This window comes from Perognathus longimembris, chromosome 1, assembly GCF_023159225.1.
Source record: "Perognathus longimembris pacificus isolate PPM17 chromosome 1, ASM2315922v1, whole genome shotgun sequence".
Taxonomy (NCBI): domain Eukaryota; kingdom Metazoa; phylum Chordata; class Mammalia; order Rodentia; family Heteromyidae; genus Perognathus; species Perognathus longimembris.
Window position 1 is genome coordinate 74,287,522 of NC_063161.1, and position 27,512 is coordinate 74,315,033.

Sequence of the window (27,512 nt, forward strand, 5' to 3'; positions counted from 1 at the left end):
ACTGTATCTTCTAATGGCTCTGGAGGTCCAAGATGGATGTGTAGCTCAGTGGTGGAGCACATGTGTCACAGACTCAAGGCCCTGCGTTCAGCCCCAAGCACTATCTCCCTGCTCTCCCACACACCTAAGAGTCCAAGTTCAAGACCAAGGTGTTGGCTGGTTAGTTTTCTTGCAGTTGATGCATGTGGCTTGGCCATGCCACCTTCTTCCTTCTCCTTTTCTTTGTGCAGGTGCGTGCCTGGGTTCTCCCTCAGCAGCTTCCTTTCTCCCCAGCAGGGCATAGGTCCCATTGGATTATTATTGCCTATCTGTTTCAGCCCATTGCCTGCCCCTGTGACAGAACACCACTGGCTGGAGCAATTGTAAGCAATGCAAGTTTACTTGGCTGCTGGCTGTGGAGGCTGGAACTTAAAAGAGCAAGTGTTAGTGTCACTCACAAGATGGTGACGCTACTCCATTCTTGAAGGTAGAGCCCTTGTCACCTAATCACCCATTTTTATACACCGGCTCTCAACAATATTACACTGGCAATTTATTTTCCAACACATTAAATTTGGAGCATGCATTCAAATCACAGCACTCCACAGCTCCTGTGGTCAGACAGTCACATTTGGTAATCCTGAGGGATGTGTGAGATCAGCGTGGGACTTTTGACTGGGCACAGTTAAATCCATTGCAGGGACCCTAAATGTTTGTTTTACAGTCCTGATCATTGAACTAATGGCCTCACACTTGCCTAACAGGTTGCTCTACGACTTGAGTCACATCTCCAGCCCCTTTGCTTTTATTTATTTTTGGGATAGGGTTTCGTGCTTTTGTCTATGTTTCTCCTGTTCCTGCTACCGAAGTAACTAGGATTACAGGCATGTACTACCACACTTGGTTAGTACTGCCCACTCGATGATGTTGAAAAATAATTACCACACATCAAATCATATCACTCATAAACATTTCAAATTGCATCACTAAGTGACTTTACTTTTATATAAAACTACAACAAAATATAACAGTAATTGCTTTATAGTGATACCTACTCAGTATACACATTTTCTGAGTTTTCCCTTGGCTCCTATGGATGTAAAAATAAGGTCTCCGTGTGGTAGTTAGGTGTTGTCTGAGTCCTGTTTACTCATTTCCACCTTTCTGTATGTACTCTTCTGTTCATCCATTAAAGCAGATGCATGATGTATGCCTAGATTTACTGATTGAGTCTCCTGGTGTGACCTAATATTTGTCCCTGTCTCTTACATCTTCAGTAAATACCCTATGCCACCTACAGACTGATTAGGTCCAGATTTGGTTTGGGTGATGGGGGAGGAGAAAAGCTCTTCTGTACTATTGTGTTCTAATTCAGGGAGACACATACGGATTATTGTCTGGTTTGCCCTTTTCCTCATCCTAGCAGATATCAGCAGTTCTGGACACTTGATTCTTTGCCAGTCTTCTTTTCCCCCCATTTTTGGTAGACCATCCAAAAGTAGCCAGTGAGATATTTGTCTTGAAGTTTTCTTCTCTTTCTTTAAGTATCACTGTGTATTTGTGGGTGTGGTGTATCTCTTTCAATAATGTTCTTGTGTTAGTGACATTCAAATTGTCCTTTCCTTGGTCAATTGTCTCTAAATCCCCAGGACATAGCTGCCACACACTCTATATCAGCCATTTATTTCACATTAGAGGAGGAAATAAAAAAGCATAAGCACTTTATGTTTGAGGGTGGTAATTATTTTTAAGAATGCCAAGTCATTTTTAAGGAGTTATTTGAAACAAGTATTTCATAGAAAAACAAAGATGTAGGTTTTACATATTTGTTGTTTTATTTATTTGCCCTTGAAAAAAAATTAGTGATTCTAGCTCAGGTTTTTAATTTTTTAATAATCAAAATTTTATTTCCAGAAACCTCACACTTTTCTAAAGCAGCTGTTTCTTCATCAAATTATTTTTCTATCACATATTGTATTGTGAGTGAATTTCTGAGCCTATTTGAAAACAGACTCCTATTTTAGTCCAGTTTTACCCAAGGAACACCAAACACCTTCTGTTCAACTCAGCTCTTGTCTTTAATCACACTGTTGTACATCATTTTAGTTTTCTTGTGTCCTTTAGACTTCCTTTTTGGTTCAAAACAAAGTCAAGTATGTAACCATGACTTTTGTCAATATAATTTAACCTAAGAATAGCTCCTACTTTGCAGACTGTGATGTAAGTAACAAAAACAGCATGACTTCAGACTTCTCACTGTCTTGCCTTTGCATTGTCAAGTTATGAAGGATGGTTATCACAACATCCTGGGCCAAGCCACAGACTAGAGCTACTACTCATCTGGTAAGAGCCAAGATGCTTTATGTTCCACTCTGTGGCTTCAGTGTATCTCTCATAAGCCTGTCAGAGTCAGTGAGATTGTTCCTTATTGTCTTCATTGCTTCTTGTTTGTGCTCCAGACTACATGTTACATTGATCTTAGGCTTATTTTCCTTTCTATTAACTTACAGTTTTTTCCTACTACTCTGAAGTCCACTGAATAACACATGTGTTTGGGAAGTGGAAGCACCTCAGTAGTTTTCATTTTCCCAACTAATAGCACAATGTCAAAGTCACTGTCTGGGCAACAGCATCTTCAGTGCATTTGTGAGGACACCACTTAACAGTCCTGAGTGCCTGTGGAGCCCATGTTTAGCAAGAGGCATGACTCATCCTGCTCACTGATGGGGTTGTCTAATCCCATTATGTGATTTTTGTGATACATGAATTTAGAGGCACTTTCCTCTTCTTGTTTTCTTTTTTATGATTGGACCTCAAAGCCTTGCATTATTTTAGGCAGGTGCTCTACTGTTGGCCCATGCCTTCAGCCCTTTTTTGCACTAAGATTTTGAGATGATGTCAGGCTTTCTGCTTGGACTGTATCTACCTGCAGTACACTATCTGTCTGTAGCTGGAATGCCCAGCTTATTCTTTTGAGGTAGTGTCTTAAAACCACCACCTCAACAACCCCTTCCCTGTCCCGCCCCCCTTCCCCCGCCTCCCCAGCTGGCCTGAACCTTGCTCATCCCATTCTTAAATTTCTCAGGAACCTTGGAATAACAGCCATGTGACAGTGTGCCTCACTTTTGGCCCAGTATGGCCTTGAATTAATCCTTCCACCTTAGCCATCAAGTAGCTAGGATTGCAGTCAGAAGTCATCAGTACCTCCCTCTTTTCTTTTTGAACCCATTTGAGATTGGCCCTCAGGATGTGTGTCTTCTGTTTACTCCCATTAATAGATTTCTTCCCTCCTTTGTTCCCTTCCACCTCTCTCCCATCTATCTCCCTCCCTCTACTCCCTTTGCCCAGGGGATTGAACCCAGGGCCTGTGTGTGCTAGGCAAGTACAGTACCTCTGAGCTACATGGGGAGCCGGACCTGAGCAACTCAGACTCTTCTCACAGTAAAAGATTCATTTGAAGAGAATCATCTATAAGGAACTGCTTTATTGAAATCCAGTCAACACACCACAAAAATCATTCATTGCAACAACACATACGAATTGTAGTATGTTCATAAAGTCCTGTGAACACTGCCATACTTTAGTTTCAGAACAGCACTGCACTCCCACCTCAGAAATTCCTCTTGAGTTAATTGGCACATTGGTGGAAATTGTACTCTCGTGAAAAACTCTGTAGAATGTAGTGGGCTCACCTTTCACATATTACTAAACGCAGTTGGTTGTATCTCAGATTTCTCTAGCTCTTTTTGTGGACAAAGCTATTCCCTGTTGTAATTTTGTTATGATGCTGCTGACATTTTGGCTACCTACAATGGATTTTGTTCAGTCTTCTCAAAAATTGTAAAGTATTTGATCATGGCTTGGACAAGAACACAGCATGCCATTTATAATTTATGAATCAGTCATATTTTTATTTCTATCTTCCTCAGTTTGTCATCTCTCTTCACAAAAGATTTGTGAGTTACCCAATTATAACTACCTGGCCAAGTGATACTTGTTAAAATTCATTCTGGGTTCTTTTTGTTTTTCAATTTTAGAATTTCATTCCACAGATTTTCCTTGTAGTTGTTTTTCAATCTTATTTGTGTTTTTGAAATCTTTCCTTTGATCTTTATACGTAGGCTATTTCTTTTATGCTTTTCTATTTAATAGGAAATTCTTAAGTCCATAAGATAAAAAGATTGTGCAGCATCTTATACATTTTTATATTTTTTTTATAATTTTCTCATTTTCATTGTAAGGATGACATACAGTGAAAATATATACAGTTATATAAGTAAGGTAATGAGTACATTTCTTTTCAAGCAGTATTACTTCCTCGTTTTCTGCTGCTTTTAGTTTTCATTTTATATTGATGTATGTGCATGTGTGTGTTTTCTCTGTGACTTAGTTACATTTAATGGAAGTGAAATTTTGTTTGTTTTTTCAAAAAGTTTGTAAAAGAATGTATGTAGTTGAAGATACTAATTTTGATCACAGGTGTCTGCTGATGTAATTTCCACATTTTGAAATGTATTCTAGTATTTGTTTTGTCGTAGTATATTTTCAGGCCGAGGTGATGTCCCATAGTGCATTTTCCCACCTCTATCTCATGGCCATCTTTAGTTTCCTTGCTAATCAAGTCTCCCACTTTTGGTTGCTTTTTCTTTATTATTTAAAATATTTTTACTTTCATATAGGGTCTATAAATAACTTCATAGTATGAATAGTAAGTAGGTTGTACCCTTTGTCCCTATGAGATGACACTGGCATAAGACCTCAACCCACCATCTATTTCTGACCTGTTGTCTCTATTCTTCTCTCTCTTCCTAAACTCCAGAGTCCTTTATATCTGATTAAAAAAAAATTTGCATCTCCTGAGCCTGTCACATGCTAGCTGTCCTTGCTTGGTTCAAAATGGGAGCTTAATCTACTTACATGGATGTGAGAACTAATAAACTGAGTCATAGGATTTTCATTGTTAGCATTTTCCTTCTTTCTTTTAACCTCTTTATTGATTTTTGTTTCACTCCATTTATATTTGATGTTGATTTGGAAGGCAAGTATTTCTAATATTTAAAGTTTACTAATGAGTGGTTTTAAGATGCTCAAGCATTCATTCAAAAAAATTTCCCTAATGGTTAACAAATTAACAAAATAACCTCTGATTCTATGATCCTAGAGAAATTTCCACAATTCCTTGACTTGCCCTCATGTCCAGAACTTTTTGAACTTTTTAAACCAGTAGTGGGGCATGAACTCTAGGCCCAGGTGCTGTCCTTGAGGCTCTTTTAATAGTTTATTGGAGATAAGAGTCTCGGGGTCTTTCCTGCCCAGGATTGGCTTAGAACCACGATCCTCAGATCTCAGCCTCCTGAATAGCTAGGATTACAGGCACAAGCCACCAACACCCAGCTTAATTTTTAGCTTTTATATACAACTTGTTGTTGCACACTTAAAAGTACAATATAGTTTTCTTATGAATATTTTTCTATCCAACGACCATTTGTAATGGTCATTCTGTGTTTGTTGATTTTTCATTAAAGTCCCATGTACCGTGTATCTCTCATCTGAAACACCATTTAAAGCATAAGAAATAAAACAGTATGTAAATGTATCCCAGTCTATGAGTCCATTTGGAAACAGTTTTATCTTGGAAAACAAAACATTTTATAAGATTAAATATGTTCTGCTTTAAAGGGACTGAAGTCTGTGGGCAATTTAAATTTTTTCACTAAAAAGAAGCCTTTGAGGTCATTGACACATTTTAAAATGTTTTTAAAGTCAGCTCATTCAGATCCCTTCAGGAAAATTAAGCAGTCTGAAATATAATCTTTGTATCTTTGTTGCTTTGAGGAAGCAGAGGTGTGGAAGGAGGGGGGGCCAGCTGGGTACTTGTGCATTGCACACCATAATCCACACCCTTCCCTTCAAGTTCCTTGCACAGATGCCTCCACCACACAGTATATCCTCTGCAATTGTCCCTTGATGAGCTAGTGACACCTGCCAAGCATCTAATATATTCTTTGAACTTCCATGGCACAATCTGGCTCACAGATGCTTAATAGAGGGTCACAGAATCTCCCCGTCCTCCTCCAGTAGTGACCCTTGGTTTCATGTTCATTCATGGCAATAAAGGTATGAATGGGTATTTGCCTAATTAACCATTAGTGACAGCAAACATTGTAATGAGAACACAGTTTCTGAGTTGGGAACATGATATTGTTGACAGTGAACTCTAATGAAAAACGAACTGGCTCCTATTTTCATGGAAGATGTTTCTTAGTGGTAGAATTACATTTATTAGTGGTAGGTAGAATTACTGCCACTCATGCCAAATACTCGTTTCCTTTCATTTTATTCTAATTTATTTGTTTAAACCATGTGATATTCTAGTGGTAAGAAACTTCTGGAATTAGAGAGTTTGTTACAGTAATTTCTAACTAGATAAAGTGTTCTTGAAGTATCTAAAGCCTAGTAGGAAGAAATCTTATTGCTTCTGTTTTAACAAAAGCTTTCTTATAATAGCTGCCATAGAGGCTCAGATCAATCAATGCAAGCAGATCAATTTTCTTAGGTCTTTAAGTGTTTAAGCCAGCAGCTGGCCTTTGCAATGTCTCCTGGTTGTAGGTAATAGCTGGGAATTCCAGGTGAAGGATTACAACTTCTCAGTTGGCTTTGCGAGCTGAAATGATCCATTGGATGCGGTTGAAAATGCTTGTTTGAAAATATATTCATGGGATTAGGAATGAGCACGTCTTGACTGAGATCTTGTGGTTTAACTTTAGTATTTACTATAGTCAGTTCATGCCTTTGAAATATTGAGTTGTCTGACAGCTTAAAATCCTAAGTTTCCTTTAAACTTGAGCCCGGATTTGGAGGAAGAAGGGATAGTGTGAAGTGGATTTATGTAAGGCCCTCCAAGGAGGATTCACAGAAGCTTGTTTGCCGGCAGGGCACTGGGAACTCTGGCAAGCCACCCCCTCTGCTCTGCCCTCCATAGGCATTGCCCTCAGCCCATATCCACACATTGTCAGATAACTGATGTTGCCCACAACCACCAAAGCCTGCTGTGGTGCCTTGTTAAGATCATCACTTTCCTTTCATGAAGAAGCATGGTAGAGACCCAAGTGAAATGCCCAGGCCTTGTTAAGCCAGACGGATATCACGAAAAGCCTAGGTTTTCTTACTCTCTAATTCCTACCTATATGTGTGTTTCTCATCTTGGAGAACTGATATCTATAAGCATGTCTTAACAAGATCAACCCTCACCTAACAAAATTCCTTCGTCTTTGTAGTTGGGTGTCATAATGTATGAAGACTATGCAAAGAGTGCTAAAGTAGTGCAGTCACCCTTCCATGTGATATACACAAATGGGCATGAAGGTCTACACCCCAGAGGCCTGCATTTAGTTGCCAAATTACCATGACTTGGAGCTTATCATGTGCTTTCTACCTTCCCTCATGCTTCCATCTTAACACTCATGCTTCCATCTTTCTCCATGCTTCTATTTACCTTCCCCCCGGTTTCTATCACACATGGTGATGGTGGAAGTGGAACTGGAACTGGAGTAGGGTTCTCAGCTAGGCTCAGGGAAGAGTGCAGCCAGAGTTCCAATCTCTACGCATAGTTCTTTGTGTCATATAACTGTTCTAACAACAGAACTTTTTGAACTTAAAATGTATTGTAATTGTCAAAGGCATTAATGAAAAAAACAACATACTAGCTTAAATTTGAAGCATATTTTAAGTACACACACATACATATCGTGTTTATATGAAAATGAACATTGTTTTATTCCATAGTAATTAAAAAGAAACTCTGACAGTTGTACTTGAATTAGTTCAGAAGTAGTAAAGTTAACATGAACACAAGAGAACACCAAGTGCTTTTGAGTTGGATGCAAAGTCACCTTAGCATCCTTTCTGAGCTTACTACAAAAGACTTCCAGGTGAAGAAAGGAATGGAAGTGGACTTGTGGGGCATAAAGCAATTCTTGGTCTGGGGCCTTGGGGGGAAGTCTTTGGATGGATGGCCACAGCAAGGTCTGACATGGGTACTAAGGAGAAAGTTGAAGGGACAGGAAATGTTGATTTGTTCTCCACTCATCACAGATCCACTTCCCTGCTCAGCCCCAGAGCTGCTGGAAGACCTACAGTCCAAAATTTTCTAGGTTCTACCTCTTCTGTCCCTTGGAAGTTCCATCTTAGACCCAAAAGAATGCTTGCCTGCTCTTCCTGTTTGCACCCTAAAGGAGAACTGGCTTCACTTCCTTCCCTGAGGCTTTTCCTACCTCTGGCTATCAGGATGGCTCCCCTCTCCTTGCTACCATGCCACATGTGCTCCATCTTTCTAGAACCCGCACTGCAGAAGCCACTGCTCCTCCTTGGAGCTGCCCTGGCTACTCTTCTGATTTCATTCTCTGTTGGGGTCAGCTGTGCCTTTAAGAGGCCACAGCTGGCCTTGGCCCATCCCCTCTTCTTCCACCTTTAACAAGAAGAGAAGCCCCAGCCCCTGGGGCGAGCACATGTCTGATGGCCGGGACCCCAGAAACCCAATCCTTGGGGGGCTGGGCCTCCGCCCACAAGGGAAGTCCCCTGACATCACTTGATGGACATCCCTTGGGTCCAACCTGTAATCCCTCTCTTGTGCCCGCCCTTGGGGGTATATCTGTGGCTCCTCATTTGAATAAATCAGACGTCCTAGAGGCGGTCTCCGAGACCACCGCGCACTCGTGTCTTTCCTTGGGCTGGTGAGCATGAGGTGTCGCAACCACACACGAACCGAGGCTGACCCGGGACCCCGCTTCCGCATCTAAACCCTACTGGCCAGGGGATGTGAGAGTGAGTATGGATCCCACACGGAAGAGATAGATAAGCCCAGGACCCCTCCCCACGTGGATGGGGAGGGGTAGAGCTAAGCCCAGCAATTCTCTTTTGTTTTCTTGTATTGCTATGCTTATTTTTGCTGGGGTAGCCCCTCATATAGAGCTTTGTACATTTATAATTGTCTTGGAAAACGTGAATAGTTACTGCATCATACACTCATGGCCCACATATAGGTGCCTGTACACTGATGCGAGTACATCATTGGCTGCTTTGTGTGCTTCTGGTTTTTCTGGGATCACAGGCCTGTGCCCCTATATTCAACTTTCCTAGGTGGAAATGGAGTCTCTTGAATCTCATTCTATGCCCTAGACCATGGATTGCATTCTGTACCCTGGCCCATGGATTGGATTCTGTGCCCTGGCCTGTGGATTGCATTCTATGCCCTGGCCCGTGGATTGCATTCTGTGACCTGACCTGTGGATTGCTCACGCTGCCCACATGCTGCTGTCTGTGGCAGCTTGCCTCTCACTGCTCAGAACTGCTCACTTGACAAGGCTCAGAGATCACGGGCCAGGAGACATGCATGTGGGGATGCTGCTGACTTTGTCCTTTTTGTTCTCTCCCTTTAGCTCAAACCAGGACAGAACAGTTGCAGGGACAGTGACAGCGAGAGTGGCAGCGGGGAGTCCAAGGGCTTCCACCGGAGCAGCTCTCGGGAGAGGCTGAGTGACGTGAGTACTGAGCACACTGTAGCCTGGCTCTGGCCTGGCCCAGCAACGTCCTTGCATCCTCCCTCCCTGCAGTGTGCACTGCACCCAGTGCTGCCTCAATCTAGGCCCAGCCCACATGAGCCCCTCCCCCCTCCACCACCACCCCCCCACACACACCCGCAGAGCACTTTGGCACATGCACTTGGGCCTTGCAGTGACAACAAGGTTCCAAGATATAATTTCACTCAAGATCTACTTTCACATATTAGGATATAGCTGGGAATATTTGTGACTTTAGAAACACTAGATTACAAAAGGAAGTGATAACATTCTGTTTGTGTTGCAAGTGAAAGAGTCCAGTGGCACTGAGGATGACACCATTCAGCCACATCTCAGATGTTATGAGACGTCTCACGTGTCAGCTGTCAGCTCTGCTGTCACACATTCTGCCATTTCTTCTGTCACTTTAAGTGGGAGAGGATATTGGGTCCCTTTAAGTCCAATTTATCCACTACTGCTTTTTTATCTGAGATTTTAAAAAATGACCATCCAAGTGAAACAAGAGGGCTTGCTTTTGTTTTCTTTCCATTTTGTCTTATTTATTCATTTATCTGTCTAGGAATGGTAGGGGGTGCACAGAAATGGAGGGGCCAAGGGTAAACAAATGCAGCAGTGGTACTCATTAGATACTATGCAGAAAATGAATTATACAACTTGTGGGTAGGGCTGAAAACAAAAACTGAGAGAGAGCAAGGGAAGGGGTGACATTGTCCAAAAAGAAATTTACTCATGACCTGACTTATATAACTGTAGCCCCTCTGTATATCACCTTTATAATAACAATATTTTTAAATGATCATGATGGTTCATACCTGCAATGCTAGCTACTTGGGAGGCTGAGATCAGAAGGATCACAGTTTGAGGCAAGCCCAATCAGAATAATTTTTAGTTTCCATCTCAACAAAAGACAGTGGGCATGGTGGCACATGCCTGTCATCCCAATTATGGTGGGAAGCCTAAAATAGGCAAATGGCAGTCCAGTTGCACTGAGGCAGATGCAGAGTCATCTCTAAAAGATAACCAGCACAAAAAGAGCTGCCAGTATAGTTCAGTGGTTTAGTGCCAGCCTACAAAGGGTGAGGCCATGAGAGCCACACTGCCTCCCCTCCAGTGCTATTAGTTGTGGCCCTCTCCAGTGGTGTTTTTAAACCTTTTGTAATTAATATTCCCAAAGTGCAGCTAATAAAGGTACTATATTACTGCAGTTTGAGGTTTTTATGTATCTTGTCAGACAAAAAGAATAAGAAAAAATTCTGGTTGTAGTTGGAAGCTATAACTCACGGGTAAAGCCTGTGAAGTATAAAGCCACATGAGCTTGGATGTTCTAAATTATGTCTTCCCAAACCATAGTGCCAGAGGGAGGAAATTCACAAGGACTTTCAGTTGTTCACTTCAAGGATGTAGTAACTTACTTAGTCACGAAGGAGAAACTTCAGGGAAATCACTGACTACATAAATATTCATGATGTGTTACTCCAGGGAGCAGCTACTACTTCTGACTTAAGCAGATTTTTATGGGTAAGGAAGTTTTTAAAACTTAGGAGTTAAACTTACTAAAAAAAACTAATGAACTCAAACAAAACCTTCAATTATGAATTGGTCGTGAGCATTTATCACAAACAGACCTAAGTCCCTCTCTCCAAATGTGATCACTGTGTTGTTCTGGCTCCCCAGAGAAACTCAATCCAACCCACGTGAGGCAGGTGTGGCACAGAGAGAGCAGGTGTGGGGACTAGCTGTCACGTGAGACATGAATGGCACAGCGACCGTGTGCAGGGTTCTAGCTCTGCCACATGCAGAGTCGAGAAATGCATATGCACAGGGAGCAAGCCAGAGACCCAGCACTGCTTGTGGTACATCTCTTGTCTGAGGCTGGCAGGTGTGCAGCCCCAGAAAGGGGTTTCTTTGGCTCTAAAGGCAGAGGGAGAACCAATAGTCCAGACATCCTGAAGCAAAAGACTAGAGAAATTCCCTCCAGCCCTTTGGTCTCCTTAGGCCTACCGGAGACATGGAGCCCACCTACAGTGGGGAGGCTCACTGCTTCACTCAGGTCATTGACTTAAGCCATGAATTCATCTGAGAGCAGTTTCCCAAATGGCTGGGCACCCCATGGCATCATCATGACACATAATATTAGACATTTGTCATGTTCTCAGTAGGGGTGTGAACACTGGGGCACAAGTAGCCCTTTGACCTACTTTAACTTACTTACATATCCACTAGGTAGAAAGGATTGCAGTTAAATGATTTTACTTTGCTGGGCACAAGTGAACTCGTGCCTATAATCCTAGCTACTCAGGAGGCTGAGATATGAAGATCGCAGTTCAAACCCAGCCTGAGCAAGAAAGTCCATGAGACTCATCTCCAAGGAACCCCAGAAAACCGAAAGTAGAGCTATTGCTCAAAGTGGTAGAGCACTAGCCTTGAGCAAAAAGAGCCCAGGGACAACACCCAGGCCCAGAATTCAAGTCTCACAACCAACAACAACAACAAAAAAAGGTTTTACTTTAAATGGTTTAGTTTGGGGCTAGGTATGGGAGCCCAGCGTGTGTCTGTTCGCCTACACAGTCTTGTCTCCAAGCACATTTTTTTGGGATTCTGGCTTGCTCTTCTTGTCATTGTCTTTGTTTTTTTAAATCACTACAGGGAAACATATGAACAAGCTTGTTGTGACCGTTGCAGGAAACTTAGTTATTGTGGTGGTTCCTTCTGTGATCCTTTTTACTCCCAGGAGAGAAAAGTAGAGTGTGGAGGTGGGCAGATAGCATGTCAGATACAACTGTGGATTGGCAAAGATATTAAAATGCTGTATTTAAATTAGCCCAGTCTCACTACATGGAATATACCCCTATATCCGTGCTGGCATCCTAGCCATAGTCTCTTGTATGGGCAATAATGATGGATGAAGCACATCCACTTTAGATGGATAGTCAGTTCTGAAATTGCTTATTGTAGGAAGCTTTTAAAAGAGAAATTTGAAAGTTAATGAGTTTCATGAGTAGCTTTCATGATAGCTTAGTGGCAGAGGGGCAAAGAAAGGCAGGTGGGGCCGAGAGACCCAAGGATGTGAGTATAATAAATGCCCTCTGGGAGGCTGTGTGTCAGCAGATGCCCCCTTCTCCAGGTTCCCCTCCAAGTCCTCATAGCTGACAGCAGCACAGAGAAGAGGTGGAGGGCTGCTAAGAAGGCTCTCCTCTATGTGGTGAGATCCTAGAGGGTAATTGGTGGATATTGCCGTGATGGCGATCAAACCACAAACAACTCCTCTCAGCAGCACAAGAAGCCCATGTTGAAGGAAGTGGATGATAATGAGCCCATATATCACCTGTCCCAGCCAGCTGAGGGCTTTTCTCAAACCACCGTGCTCCCCTACCCCACTCAGGCTCCCTGTGGCTCCTGTACCCCACTTGGGCTCCTCGTGTTCCCCTACCCCTCTCAGGCTTCCCATGGCTCCCCTACCCCACTAGGGCTTCTCATGGCTCCCCTACCCCACTCATGCTCCCCATGGCTCACTATGCTGCCTGTTGCTTTGGAAATGTGGATGAGTTGGCAGAGCTTAGAGAAATCCCAGTGAGGCCTGTTTATTTGATGGGAAGATGGGAGGTGGTATTAGTGCAAATGCTCTGAAACCAAGAGCACTTGTGTTTCTTCCTTAAGGAAAAAAAAGCAAACCTATCTTCAAGTCTCAGTTTGGCTAGAACATTCCTTGATTCCAAGGCCACGTAGTGAGGTTGTCTAGTTTGGGTAGCCTAGACCTCAGATGAGAAAAATGGAAGTCCTTTCTTCACACCAGAAACCCACAGCAACTGAAAATGAAGTTTATCTCTACAGAATACTGTTCTGGACTTTTACCTCTTAGCATCATCTATTCTCCAGTAAATATATTCCTAAATATAGCTGTAAATAAATATCTTGTAGCACATTTCAAGTTATATAAAAGCTGTTTCTAAACATGGGGAAGAGCTGTACTAGAATTTTGAGCCACAGCCTCATTCTTGCTAGAAAGGCAGCTGAACAACTTCAGCCACACTCTCAGTCATTTTTGCTTGAGTTCTTTTTCTGATAGGATCCTGTGCTTTTTGTCCAAGCTGAGCAGTCCTTCTAGCTTCACCTGCCAGGTAGCTGATATTACAGGCATCTGCCACCACTCCCATCCCCATTTATTCCATTTTGATACTATAACTGTTGTTTCTTGTGGTTTTGTGTTACTTACATCATTTCTAACTATGAAAATTACTGATGTTTTCAAATAGCTGCAGCTATGATTTCAGTAGACACACAGCTTGGGCCGACCTGGCTGAGATACTTCCCTTGGCCCTTTGAGAAGCGAGGCTTCAGGAGTTACGGAGCTCACAATGACTATCCATCTAGCCAGGCTTCCAGCTCTTGCTGGTTGCTTCTGTGACCCATTCTTTGGTGACCAGGTGTCATGTCCCACTGGTCAAGGCTGTAACTAGAATCTTGGGGTGATTTCATAGGTATTATGTCTTCCACATTCTTCCTCCATGATGGAAGCAGACTGATTCCCAGTCAGGAAGAGTGTAGCAGAGAGCCAGTGGCAAGGGCGGGAATGTCAGTGCCATGGACATTTGGCGAAATGGTATAAGAGAGCTTTTCTGTAACATCTTTGCCAGGTCCAGAAATCACCATCTGAAGCCACAGCTCTCTTTCCTGTGTTTTAAACGAGACAGGAACAGTGGGTTGACAAGTGTGTATACCTTCTAGTTAGTGCTGGAACGATCTCTGTGGGCCTTTGGTATGCCAGAGGAGGTCATCTATGCTCCTCCGTGTGTGTATGTGTGTGTGTGTGTGTGTGTGTGTGTGTGTGTGTGTGTGTGTGTGCGTGCTCTGCGCGGGGGGGGGGGGGGGGGTGGCGGCAGGCAGGCAGGCAGGCTGTTTAAATGCTTTGTTGCATTATGTTAATTCCTCAGCAGTGCAATCAAATTCATGTCGTAATTAAAGCTGTCAGTTGGAAGGCAAGCCAATCGCCACGAAAGCACAGCATAACAAATGAAGTGAAATGATTCTGCGTGTAGCTATACAATGCTTCGCCAGGCATGAAATTAAATAAGTAATTTGATGTTGACATCAGAAATTGAAATGGTACCCACTGTTCCCTCATTCAGACCTGCATAAACAATAGCCAGAACAAATATGCACAACAAAGCCCTCCTCTCCTCCCAGCTCCTGAGTAATGTACAATATATATGCAAAGCAAGCAGAACAGAGCTCTCCCGCCTGAAGGATGCCTTTTTCTTTGGTGTATAATGAGATGATGTGTGTCTGGGGTGAGGGTGAGCTGGAGGGACACTTCTTCTGGGGAGAGTGACACAGACTCGTCCCAATGTCTCCAAATACTTCGTTCTGAGACTGGCTGGCTTTCTGGAGGCCTGACTGCAGGCCAATGGGCACCTAGCTGGGTTCTGCCTTCCATGCTGTCCAGAGGTCTGTGGGCATGGAAGGCAGGGTACACTGCTTTAAGGAGCTGTCTCCATGACTTCCTGTTTCCACTGGGCTTGGCTCAGGGCTGAGGCAGCGGGGCATACCAGAGCTGAGTCCACCACGGAGATTGCCTGCATGTGGTGCTCTGGAATGTGGAGCAGAGTCCATGCACTTTGCTTCTCTTGCAGTCCCATCAAGAGGAGTCACACTGGGCTTCTGAAGATATCGGATCCCGAGCCTCCCCCCATCCCCTCCCCCAGCCCTGCCATCATTCATGCACTGATACACTGACTCAACAAATTCCTCCTAAATGCAGCCTAGGAAGCAGCACTGAATCAGGTCACTGGCCCCTCCACCCAGGGGACAGGACACATAGTCCCTGGAAGGTATGACTCCCTACCGTAGGCTGCCCAGACCACAGGCCTGCCTGGTGCGCCCAAGCCTGGCTGAGACCTGGCCCTGTTCACACCTCACACTTAGTTCTGGCTTCCCTTTATCACAAAAGGTTGCTAAAAGTGAGAGCTTCTGAGGAGGGAGGGCAGGGGCACTGCTGTCCTCTGGCTTCTTGCCCATATCGGCGATCCCCGTGTCCCCCTGCATTCACTTCACGGTAACTGATTTCTCCACACCCCGGGTATCAGAACTGTGGTGCCCAGAATTGGTTTTTCTTGGGACACGGTGCTTTCCACTGCTTCCCTTGCGCACGCGCTCCTCATGGCTTAGTCTCATTGTGTTTACAAAATGTCTCATTTTTTTAGAAGCACTGAGTGTGTGCTGATGGGTGCCCTCAGGGAGACGTTGGCAAGTAGGTCATCCCGGGAAAAGTCATCTGGGCCCACTGGGCTTTTTATTTGCAAGCAGTCTGGGCTTTTCCTCTTGCCTGCTCCATTGCGGCCACAAAGCTGAGTAGCTGGAGACCAGGGCATTGAATGTCAGCAAGTCAGGGAGGAGGCTGATGCGTGTCTGTTTAGTCTCAGTGCAGGGCGAAATGCCATCATTAATTCATTACCCAGCTGCCTGTCAAATAAATTGGCAATTACGTCCACCGTGGAAGCTTGGAATTCAGTAAATAGCACGTTAGCATTTCTGAGTTGTTGAGAGATGTAAAGGGAAAATTAAGCCACACGGTGTCTGTGTCGGTGGCAGATGACAAGGGGCAGCCCTGCCTGGTGCAGGGAGGGAGTGATGAGAAGCTGGCAAGGGCTGGTAATGAGCTGTGTGGGTTGGAACGTGTTAAAAAACTGCTGCTGATTTTCCACTTTGTCTGTGTTCTTTATTGCAGAGCTCGGCGCCTTCCAGCTTGGGGACAGGCTACTTCGTAAGTCCATCTCCACTTCCACATACGCGCCTTGCCTTGGCATTGATTCACTTCCCTAATGAGTGCTCATTAGATGTGCATAGCATCTAAGGAGTCTCCATCCTGAGGAGCGCGCCATTTCTACCCTTTCCTGGAGGCATGCTGTGTTCTGAGCGGGTCTGAACCACTGGGCCTGGATGTCCTAGCCTGGCAGGCCTGTGTGGGGCCCAGCATGGGAGCTTGGTCCTGTTCATGGCCATGTGGGGGCACAGGAAAGCCAGGTTCTCACGCACCCCAAGCTGCATAAGGGCATTAATGAGAAAGGCCAGGAGAAAGAGGGGTGGAGAGCATGTGGGGAGATGCCCAATCAGAAAGCGGGTCCTTGGATGCAGGACACTGCTGCTCCCTGCACACTTCAAGGGACCATTAGGCTTGCTTCCAGCAAGCATCAGCCCTTTCCCTTAGCTCAGCCCTTTCCCTTAGCAAGTACAGGCATTTTATTTCATTTCTGGACCTTCTCCTTGGCCTTTTGTGGGAGGCAGCAGACGGGAAGATGTTTTTAGGATTATTGTGCTATTTTTCATTCATAGACAGAGATTGTCATTTTGTTTCATTTTTGTACCGAGATTACCCTTTTGGATTTAGTAATCCTTTTCAAGATTCTAAGAGAAAGCATTATTTATGGCATAGGAAAACATGCCAAGGTAGAGTATACCATGGTGACAACATAGGACTCCGATTTGTGTTTCCAGTACTGTAACGGACACTTGGAATATCCTGATAACAAAATGAAAACCTAAAACTGAAGTGGAATACAATTCCTGATTTGATTTAGTTGCTTTTATCTTTTCCCAACATGCTGATTGCTCTGACTCTTGTTCTCACAAATCTCTCTCAATACATTTCCATTAAGAGTGCAGATAATAGCATCCTTTCACTGAATAGTGTCCCCCCCCCAGCTTGGCAGAAGTCAACTTTTCTGGATATAAATTGTTTTGGTCTTCATCTCTAATGTAGGTCGAAAGGGGGAAGGATGAGTGGGGCCTGCCTAATACAGTTAGCACACATAGGATTGCTCCTACTTACTGGCTGAATATTCATGCTTCCAGAACATTCTGCCTCTTGCTTCAGCAGTGAATGAACAGACGCAGTCCCATCTGCCAGCTCTTCACACCAGGCTGCATGTGGGTTGAGATGCTGGAGAGGCTGCTGGTTTCTGTTCTCCATCCAAAAGCTAAACCTTCTCCCTGCTTGCTTTAGCAGAAACAAGGCCAAAGCTTCCCCCTTAGCCTTGATCATTTCAACTTTGAACATTCTAGTGTTTCCTATGTGTATATATTGATTGTTCAAGAGAATGTCATTGTGATATTCCTGTCCCTGAGCAGACTCACGGCCTGGGTCCGCCCTGCCCTCTTCTTAAAACATTTCCAACAGATTTCATTGTTCTCTTCTCATACGTATATAACATGTGTATAGCAGACCCCAGGCATGTTCATTCATCCTCTCTGAGAGCTGTCCCATCTCACTGCTACCCTCCTAACTCCTGTTAGACAACCATTCATTTTCTTGAGTGTATATTAGTTGCACAAATGGGCTTCACTGTTTCACTTCACATGTACAGTAATGATACCTCAGACAGGTAACTTCTTATGTTGCCCCAGCCCTCACCCCTTTCTTATTCAATAGCATTGGGTGGCATTCTAGTAATTCTTATTGTTGTGTATCTCTCTCAAAAAAGAAATTGTCTCTAGAAACTGAGATCTTCATTTTGTTCTTTTCTTTTTGGTCCTCTGGAAGTGTGTTTTTACTTTCTAAAAGTACATCCTTAGGAGCAGACTCTAATGAGCAATCTAAATTCACTTGGGCAACACTGGATAACTATACATTTTTTCCTTCTTTTGGCTCTTCAGCTTACTTGTGCTTCTATGAAAACCTGTCATGTTATTAGCTTACATGGAGAAGATGCACACCAGATGTGTATTCCATGCTCAACTAGGAGAGTGCACGCCCTCCTTAAAATGTGTTTCCAATAATGCCATTGTTTTATTATCGAACACAAAGCCTTGATGTTGCTGCCTGGCTGGTCGAGAAGCCCTCTCCATCTCCACTCCATAGGGCTGCATCTCTTTAGTGCTTGATTTCAGGTTCCACAGCACTGGTGAGTTTCACCCTTCTAAGTAGAAATGGTCTACACAGCTTTCATTAGTCTTTTTGCTAGTATAGTCTTTGCAATGCACTTTGTGATTTGGGTCTGTTTTATAACTCCTTTGTCTGTAAGGAAAGCTCCACATGAGGTAAGTGAAACGAGAGTTCTGTCCTTCCTCACTTGCAGCAACTCTGAAATGTGGACACTGGAAGATCACCCACAGAGCTACCAATAGAGAACCAAGAGTGTCTGCCATAGGAGAAGTGAGGTCACTTAGCCTGGGGTCACCCTGTGACCTGGAAGTGTTCATGCAACTCTCCTATGCCACAGGACCTCTGCTCATGGCAAACTCCTCCTTGGCTTAGTTTCCATACTGCTGTAGAGGTGCTGGTCAGCCCAGGTAAAATGCTGCGTAGTGCCTGTGCTGATAAAGCAGGCACCCACAGAGCACCCTTGTGGACAGCACACGTGTGTGGTGCATACGCATACTCATGCTGAGCCAGAGCCACCAATGTGTTCTTCTTCCAGTTCTTTCACTGTGTCGGGTGAGCAGGAGGGTTTCAGGAAGATGTCTTGAGATGCCTTTGCACTTGATCTGGTTGTATTTGTTTTTGTTTCCTTGGTTTTGTGTTCCAGGGATGTCTGCTAAGGTCTGTCACTTTTCCAGTTGGTTTAAAAGCAGAAGACTTGAGAAATGACAACAGCAGTTAGAGTCAGTATTTATATAAGCATATTGCAAAGCATTCTTAAAGTAGACAAAATAGAGAAGGGTTGGAACAAACTTCCCACATTTTGGGGAGATTTTGAATAATATGGGTGTTATATACACAGAGAGACATACACATTCATTACATACTCAGTCCCAGCTCAGCTCATATTCTAAATATAACTGAAATTATAGACTCCTTGGAATCAATTTGCTTTTTTTTCTTTTTTGGCATTCATACTAAAACTTGTTGGAGTGTGTGTAGGATTTTCTTTTTTAAAAATGTCTGTGAACACATTTTCCTTTCAATTAAAATATTTTTAGGCTACATTCTCTTAAACATGTATTTGAAGTTACATTATGAATAGTGTGTCATCATGAATGTAGAGACAGAATGAATGACCTTTAAGACTAGTAGTGTGACCTTGGGCAGATGATTTGCTTTCTCAGTTTCCTTGTTAGGTAGGTGTTGGGGTCCTTCGCCCCCAGCTCTCTCCCAGCCAATGGGAGAGGCAGGGAAGCATGCCCCGACCAAGGCGAGCAAAAAAAAACGTGAAAGGTCGACGAACCGCCCGCACCCAGCCCCCCTTCGCTGGAGGACAGTCAGACAGCCCAGGAGAAAGGTCTCGCAATCTCAGTTTATTTGGGAGGAGTCACACTCTTAAAAGGGTCAGAGAGCGGCAGGAAGGGGAAGGATGTAGCGCACCTAGCTAGGGGCTATGAGGGGCAGCCTGAGCTGTCCGTCAAGGGTGGAGAGCCGAGGGACCAATCCTAAGAGGCAGCCTAATTCTACGTCACAGCCCACAGGACCACCTCTGGGTTCACCACCAGGCGCCATCTTGGCTACACGTGGTCCCAAGGCTGGGAGATGGGGCCAGCTAGAACCACCTTTCCGGTTCCATGGAACCCAGAAGGCAGGTGGGGCTATCTAGGACCACCCCTCCGGGTTCCGGCGTAACAGCCACATGGCCCCAGGTTGGGAAAACAGGCGGGGCCAGCTAATTGCCTCTTAATGATGCAAGGCATGCCCCACATCTCCCCCTTTTGTTTTTAATTAGCAGGAGGCTGCCCTACCAGAGTGTGCCTGTCTTAGGTCGCCCGCCTCTGGAGATCTTACCTTTCATTGGCTACCACTCTTGCTCTTCAGGCAAACCTACCCGCAGGGCTTGCCAGCCCAGTGGAAGAACTGGGGGGGGGGGGAGGGGAGAGGAATTGGCACTCAAGAGGAGGCCCTGTTATTTTTGCCTCATGCCTGTACACTCTGGTAGGCTGCACATACTGGTAGGGGATATGACCAACCTCACAGGGTTCCCGATCAGCTAAAGGCACCATTAACTGGACAGCTCTGGCTCATTGCTTAAGAAATAGGGAAAGCCTATTTACCCTAGCAATCGTCAAGTGTAAACACAGAGGCAAATGTAAACACAAGGCAAATGTAAGCACAAGGATCATGGGGGATCTCTCCCACAAGGGGGAGAAGGTGAGAGAGCCACCCATTTAGCTCAGTCTAGGGAAAATTGGAGGTCAGTCCATTTTGGCGCCACTCAGGATAACGCAGGCAGAGTCCCCCTTCTCTGGCAGTGAGGTAGAAGCAGGCAGTGTCCCCCTTCTCTGGCGGTGAGGTAGAAGCAGGTCCAGGCCCTGGCGATTCTGGAGGTCCACGGTAGCCAAGGTGCTAGCAACTTAATGCATGTAGTTAGTAAACAGTTTATCGTAAACATGAAGCAAGGTGCCAAAACCCTCAACGCCTGTCTCCCCCCACCCCCCCAATGGGAACCCCTAAGCTCAGCAACAGGGGAAAGGCAAAAAGGAAATAACAGTGCAAACTCCATTCCAGTTCTTTGGCAAAGCTGTAGGCGATACATCGCCACAGAGAACATTGTGCCATAAAAGACGTAGAGGTAGAGTCCAAGAAGCAAGCAGGGCCAGGCACTGGAAGGAAGGGAGGCTGGCTGTCTCCATTGTTGTCCACCGCTGATACACTCAGGCAGGTATCCCGTATTTCCAGGGAGGAGCATGAAGAAATCCACCATGGTCTTTTTCATTCCTAGAGAGAGTAAGTAAGAAGACATACCTCAAGAGAGAGAGTGCTCTTGGGTAGTTATTCTGGTGAACAGTATTTTAGGTCTCTAGCAAGTATCCAAATTGGGCTTGGTTCCCCAATCAGAGAAACATATCCAAAGCCCCTTCCCACGCTGATAAGCGGGTCAGGACCTCGCCATGATCCAGTAAGAGGGTCCTTCCATCGGACATCCACCTTTAAATAAGGTGTCTGATTTGACCAATGCCTCTGAAAAGCCATCAGAGGTTGGTCTTTGGGGAAATTTAAAATATTTAATGTAAGCATGGCTGTCCTTAACTGGTCATGGGGGATGCCTTCCCCTTTTGTTTTTAATTAATTGGTCCTTTAGGGTCTTGTTATGCCTCTCGATTATGGCTTGACCCCTTGGATTGTACGGTATTCCAGTGGTGTGTTTAATATTCCATATTTGAAAAAATTTTTGCAATGGTTTGCTTATAAAGCAAGGCCCATTGTCTGTCTTTACCTGTAGGGGTAGCCCCAGGATGGCAAAACATTGTAGAAAATGGCTTTCAGCATGCCGGGCCCTCTCACCTGAATGGGCAGTTGCCCAACAGGCATGCGAGTGGGTGTCTATGGACATAAATATACATTTTAATTTTCCAAAGGGAGCATAGTGGGTTACATCAGTTTGCCAGATAACATTAGGCTTAAGGCCTCTGGGGTTAACTCCAGGAGATTGCAGAGGCGGGACCTGTAGAAATGGCATACATGATTTGCATGTCCTTATGATCTTTTTTAAGTCCTTTATAGGAAACGGGGAATCTTTGATGTAACACTCTCCAATTTAAATGCGTAAGCTCATGGAGTCCTTGAGCCATTTGAAATTTTGAGGCTGTGAAATGGCTGTGGCTACAATAGTCCCATTAGTGGCCAGGTGATCAGCCATTTGGTTACCTTGTGCCGGATTCCCAGGCAGTTCTTGGTGTCCTCGGAGATGCTGCAAAAAAATAGGCTCAGCCCATTCCTTTAGTAAAGACTGGACTTGGATCATTAAGGGAGTAATTGGATTTTTATCTAGTTTAATTTATGAGGACACTAGGGGTTGGTAACAAATTAACTACATACAAACTGTCAGAAAACAGGTTCATCGGCTGCTGGACATGGGTTAGTGCCAGGGCAACTGCGTACAGCTCCTTAAACTGTGCAGACCCTGTAACTGGCTCAAAATATTGGGTGCCCTCTTCTCTATTGGCAGGGGAAGAGGTAGAGTATATCACCACGGCAGATCCCTCTTTTCCTCCATCAGTAAAAACATTTACAGCTTTAATAAGATGTTTGGCAGAGAAAAGTATGGGGGGAGTCCACTGTAACCTCAAAAATGAGGTTACCCATCTTGAAGTGCCATAATGGCAGAACAACTTCCCCATGAAACCCCGGTTATGGTTTCTTTTAACCCACTCAAAATCTGACAGCCGGTAGGGAATAACCAGCACATCAGGATCCCTCCCATAATGTCTCAGGGAAATATCCCTACCCTTAATTACCAGGTCAGCTAGCTGGTCTAGCTAGGAGTAAACCCTGGGAGCCCCTCCTATTGATGCATGCACCCATTGGAGATGATGCATGCACCCACTGGAGAGGCTCGCCCACCTGAGTAATGGCGGCTGAGGAAAGCTCTGAGCTGGGAAGGATCCAGAGACAAAGGGGGCATTTGGACCTATAATGAGCCAATTGTGCCATATTTAAGGCCGCCTGAATTTTTTGAAATATTACTTGATGTGATGGAGTTATTGTAATAACATCAGTGGGGGCTTTATCCTTAAAAGAGTCAAAAAGCGGAAGCAGATCTTCCATAGGCAGGTGAAGCCAAGGCCTTAATCAATTAATCTCACCTAACAATTTTTGTAACTCCACCAAAGTATAGGTGCCATCAAATCAAATCATATCATATTATTTAACCTTACCGGCAGGTGTTAGAGAGCACAAATGAATAACAATCCAGAGGTCAAAGGGTCAGGACAATGTTCAGCTTCTTCCATCCTGAATCAGCAGGCCTCGTTAGTCATGTGTGATGGAGGCAGGCAGGAGAGATGGGTTGGACACCTCCTGCTGGGTTGCCTACAAATTTGTATACAGACTGGTTAGAGATATTAGTTTGGGAGCAGGCTTTGGAGGCAGCTTCTTGTAGCCATGGAACACGCAGCTAACACACATGTCGACCTGGATCTTATAGAGCAAAATATTAATCCTAAAGGAAAATCGAGGTTAGTAGCCACATTTGCGCACTCATTCCAAAATGATTCTGGTTCCTTGATCCTTTCGAGTTTATGAGAGCACAGGAGAGAAAAATGGAGAAGTAAAATCTTAGTCTATACCAAAGAATTGTCAGGATCAGATATCTACTTGACTTTTAGCATAGATAGACATAAAAAATAACACACTGATTTTACATCATTATATTTATACCACATGCTGCATATTTGAACCTTTTGGAGTTTTTCTTAGACACATTTGCTTGTACCCAAACATGATCAGTTTGGGTTTAAAACCTGGGTTTTTGTTTTTTTTCTTTCGGCGTGGAGTCTGGTGATTAGAGTCAGGATTGCCTCCAGGCTGTTTACTGGGACCCCACCCACAGGCTGCAAGGATCAGTTTAACATCAGACTTAAAAGCAAGTTAAAATAGTAGTCAAAAGCAAGTAATTTTGAAACCATGATGCCAGTCTTTACATGTTTTACCAACAGACAGACAGACAGACAGTTGTGTACAAGCTTTGAGGCGCACTTAGAATTTTTTTTTTAAATTGGCCATGTAAGTTTCCTGGAATTCCAGTGGCAAAATGATATTATTTTGCCCATATTTTAGAACCACGTGGTCAGTTCGAAAGCAAAAACCTTTTTCAGCAAACAAAAACTTCCACGGAAAGCTTAGGATTTAGCCAACAACAATCAGAATTTAACCGAATCTCCGAACTTAGCAAACATCAACAACAAGAACCGAAAGCCTTTGTCTCTTTCAAAGAAGATATTAAGCAAATAAGCCCTTTTCCTCCTGGGAAGCCAGGGGCCTGTCTCCCCTCCATCCAAGACATTTCTCAGCAAATGCTTCCCAGGCTCTTTAAGGCCACCTCAGAAGCAGGAGTGAGTGTCTTAAAAGGGCCTTTATTGTCCCCAGGGCGATCCTCTCCCGAGTCAGCTCAAGATGGTGGGAAGCCTCCACCTCTGGTGGAGGAGGGGTGATGAGGCAGTGGAGGCCAACCCCCCCCAACCTCGCTCGTCCACCACACATCCTGGGGCTGAGGCGCTTGGCCTGGGATCTGGGGGATCAGGCCAAGGCTCGTCTGTGGGCTCATTGGAGTGAGGCATTGAGCCCCTCTCCTCCTGGGCAGAGGGAAGGCTGTTTCCCTCCCATCCAAGACGTTCCCCCACAGATCCCTCCAAAGTAGCCAGGCTGAAAAGGCCGGCAGCCGCCAGCCTGGGCATGGTGCTCGTCGAGGCCTCCTGGATCCTTTCGGCCTAGGAATCTGAAATGTCTAGTCCTATGGTCTGCATGAAACTCAACACCCAAAGTGCTGGATCACCATGCTGACTTTGACCCATGCTGACCATCCTTTCCAGGGATACCCTTACCTCTCGGAATTCGCTTGACTAGGCTCACCGGTAGTTTCTAAACCTACGCTTCCTCGAGCCCCACCTTGGGTGCCAGATGGCGGGGTCCTTCGCCCCCAGTGCTCTCCCTGCCAGTGGGAGAGGCAGGGAAGCATGCCCCGACCAAGGCGAGCAAAGAAAACGTGAAAGGTCGATGAACTGCCCACACCCAGCCCTCCTTTGCTGGAGGACAATCAGACCGCCCGGGAGAAAGGTCTCGCAATCTCAGTTTATTTGGGAGGAGTCACACTCTTAAAAGGGTCAGAGAGCGGCAGGAAGGGGAAGGATGTAGCGCACCTAGCTAGGGGCTATGAGGGGCGGCCTGAGCTGTCCGTCAAGGGTGGAGAGCCGAGGGACCAATCCTAAGAGGCAGCCTAATTCTACGTCACAGCCCACAGGACCACCTCTGGGTTCACCACCAGGCGCCATCTTGGCTACACGTGGCCCCAAGGCTGGGAGATGGGGCCAGCTAGAACCGCCTTTCCGGTTCCACGGAACCCAGAAGGCAGGCGGGGCTATCTAGGACTGCCCCTCCGTGTTCCGGCATAACAGCCACGCGGCCCCAGGGCTGGGAAAACAGGCGGGCCCAGCTAATTGCCTCTTAATGATGGAAGGCGTGCCCCACAGGTAGGTACCTTGTAAAATTGTGACTGTGGAGCAAGGTAATATATTTAACACAGATAAGCAGACAGTAGGTTGTGACTTCAATTTTTATTCTGTAGCACGGGATGCAACAGGTTTGGTCTGTGCATGTTGTGGTGACAGAGGTTACCACCAAAACTTGGTAATACTGAACCAGGTCATATACTTTATACTTCTCAGCGCATCTCATTCTTCACACAGTCTTCCTGTAGCTTCCTCAGGAGCTGGGGATTTTTTGTTTGGTAAGCTTCGACATATAAATATGAAGCAGCTCTGTGGACACAAAGCAGACACAGCATGTCAGCGGTTTTGTGATCATGGTGCTGTGGAACAGAGTGCGGCTCCCTCCACTGTCCCGCTTCAGATGCGTTGGAGCTGCCAAGCCACTGAACAGCTCTTAGAACTAGGCTGGTGGCTAGGGAAGGCATGATCAGACTATTTAGGTTTTATGACATTAGAGCACATGGCTTCTGCTCTCTTGACACAGCTAAAGGAAGCAGAGTGGAAGGGTAGGGCTCCAGCAGTGTGCAGGTCACTGGAAGAGCTGGGCAGCACCAGCAGTGTGCAGGTCACTGGAAGAGCTGGGCAGTGCCGCCAGTGTGCAAGTCACTGGAAGAGCTGGACAGCACAGTTGGCCTGCATGTCAGTGGAAGAGCTGGGCAGGGCGATGCCGCCTCCTGCTGTTCTAGGTATTGATGAGCTGGCTTACGTGTGTGTGTGTGTGTGTGTGTGTGTGTGTGTGTGTGTGTGTGTGTGTTCTGTGTGTGTGTGTGTGTGTGTGTGTCTGGGTCCTACTTCTCCAGATTGTAGTGGATCCTACTAGGAGTTCTGAAATCTATTTTTCTTCTTTGTGGACCACAGCTAGTATTGGGCATACTTTAGTTACCAGAGTGATTACAGCTCTTACATGAAGCTGGGTGCTGGTGGTTCATGCCTGTAATCCTAGCTACTCCAGAGTAGCTAGGCTGAGATCTGGAAGATCATAGTTTGAAGCCAGCCTAGGCAAAGAGGCCTGGGAGACTCCCATCTCCAATTCACCAGCATAAACACCAAACTGGAAGTGTGCCTTACGTGATTGAGATACCTTGAGCAAGAAAAGTAAGCATAAACGGAAGGCTCTGAGTTCAAGAACTAAAGAATCAAAATGCAAAACTCTAAACCATGATCTAATGGAAAGTGGTATTGGTTGTAAATCAGGTCACACCCTCAGATGGGCATCGTTTAAGTTCTGCTTTCCCCACACTTACTGGGGTCAAGTTGTAACACATTAATCCAAGCCTTTGCCCAAGTTGTAAAGGCATGAAGGCAAAGCTCTTTGTGCTTTTATTAGTGTTTTACTATACACCCTTGCTATAATTTATGTAACTCTTAAAACTAGTTTATAATATTTTGTTTAATCGTAGTTGCTGCTTTTTACATCTCAGTAGATTTTGATGTTAGCTGCAAAAGAATGAGTTTCTTTAGAAAGCTGTTTTGATTGTAACACATTCTTTTTTTTGGTCCCAAGAGTCAAAACCAGGACCTCGCTTATGCTAGACAAGTACAGCACTGCCCAGCAACAACCCAAGCTAGGACTCTTCTCTCACCACACTACTGTGCCTTTTTGCCTTTCAGCATGTAGGGAAAGCTTATCAGTGCATGTCATAGCTGTAACTCACTCTCCAGACTGTGGTTTTACCTCATCTCTCACCTTGGTCTTCCTTTGTGGGCCTTTAAATACTTGAGATGTTGTGCTTACATGGGAAATGGAGCTCTGTTGAGCACTTCACATTGTTTATAATACCTCTGTAGGCTGTAGTTCCAAAAGTACAGGTGCTTCAACTTGGCCTTGAATCAGGCCTCCTCTCTGCAGAAGTCATCCTGTCTGCTCACCCAGCAGTACTTGCTGAAGTTCAAATGTTAACTCACCACCTGCTAGTACTTGCATTGAAGGTGCTATATGCATTCTAAAGCAGTTCGCCTCATGTAAGACACTAATATTTGTATTTATTAATAATGTACTCTCAATAACGGAGTTATTGTCCCTCATTTATTTACTGACCAGAACCTATT

General features: G+C 44.9%; 1 protein-coding gene across 3 annotated transcripts in view; it reads left to right on the forward strand.

Moving 5' to 3' along the window:
• The window catches only part of Auts2 (activator of transcription and developmental regulator AUTS2), an 830,583-nt gene that overhangs the window by 406,613 nt on the left and 396,458 nt on the right, over positions 1 to 27,512 (forward strand). For all 3 annotated transcript variants that reach the window (XM_048369549.1, XM_048329288.1, XM_048329291.1), the window contains exons 3-4: positions 9,417 to 9,518; positions 16,282 to 16,317. In XM_048369549.1, coding sequence (XP_048225506.1) covers positions 9,417 to 9,518; positions 16,282 to 16,317 — 138 coding nt within the window. The remainder of the gene's footprint in view (positions 1 to 9,416; positions 9,519 to 16,281; positions 16,318 to 27,512) is intronic.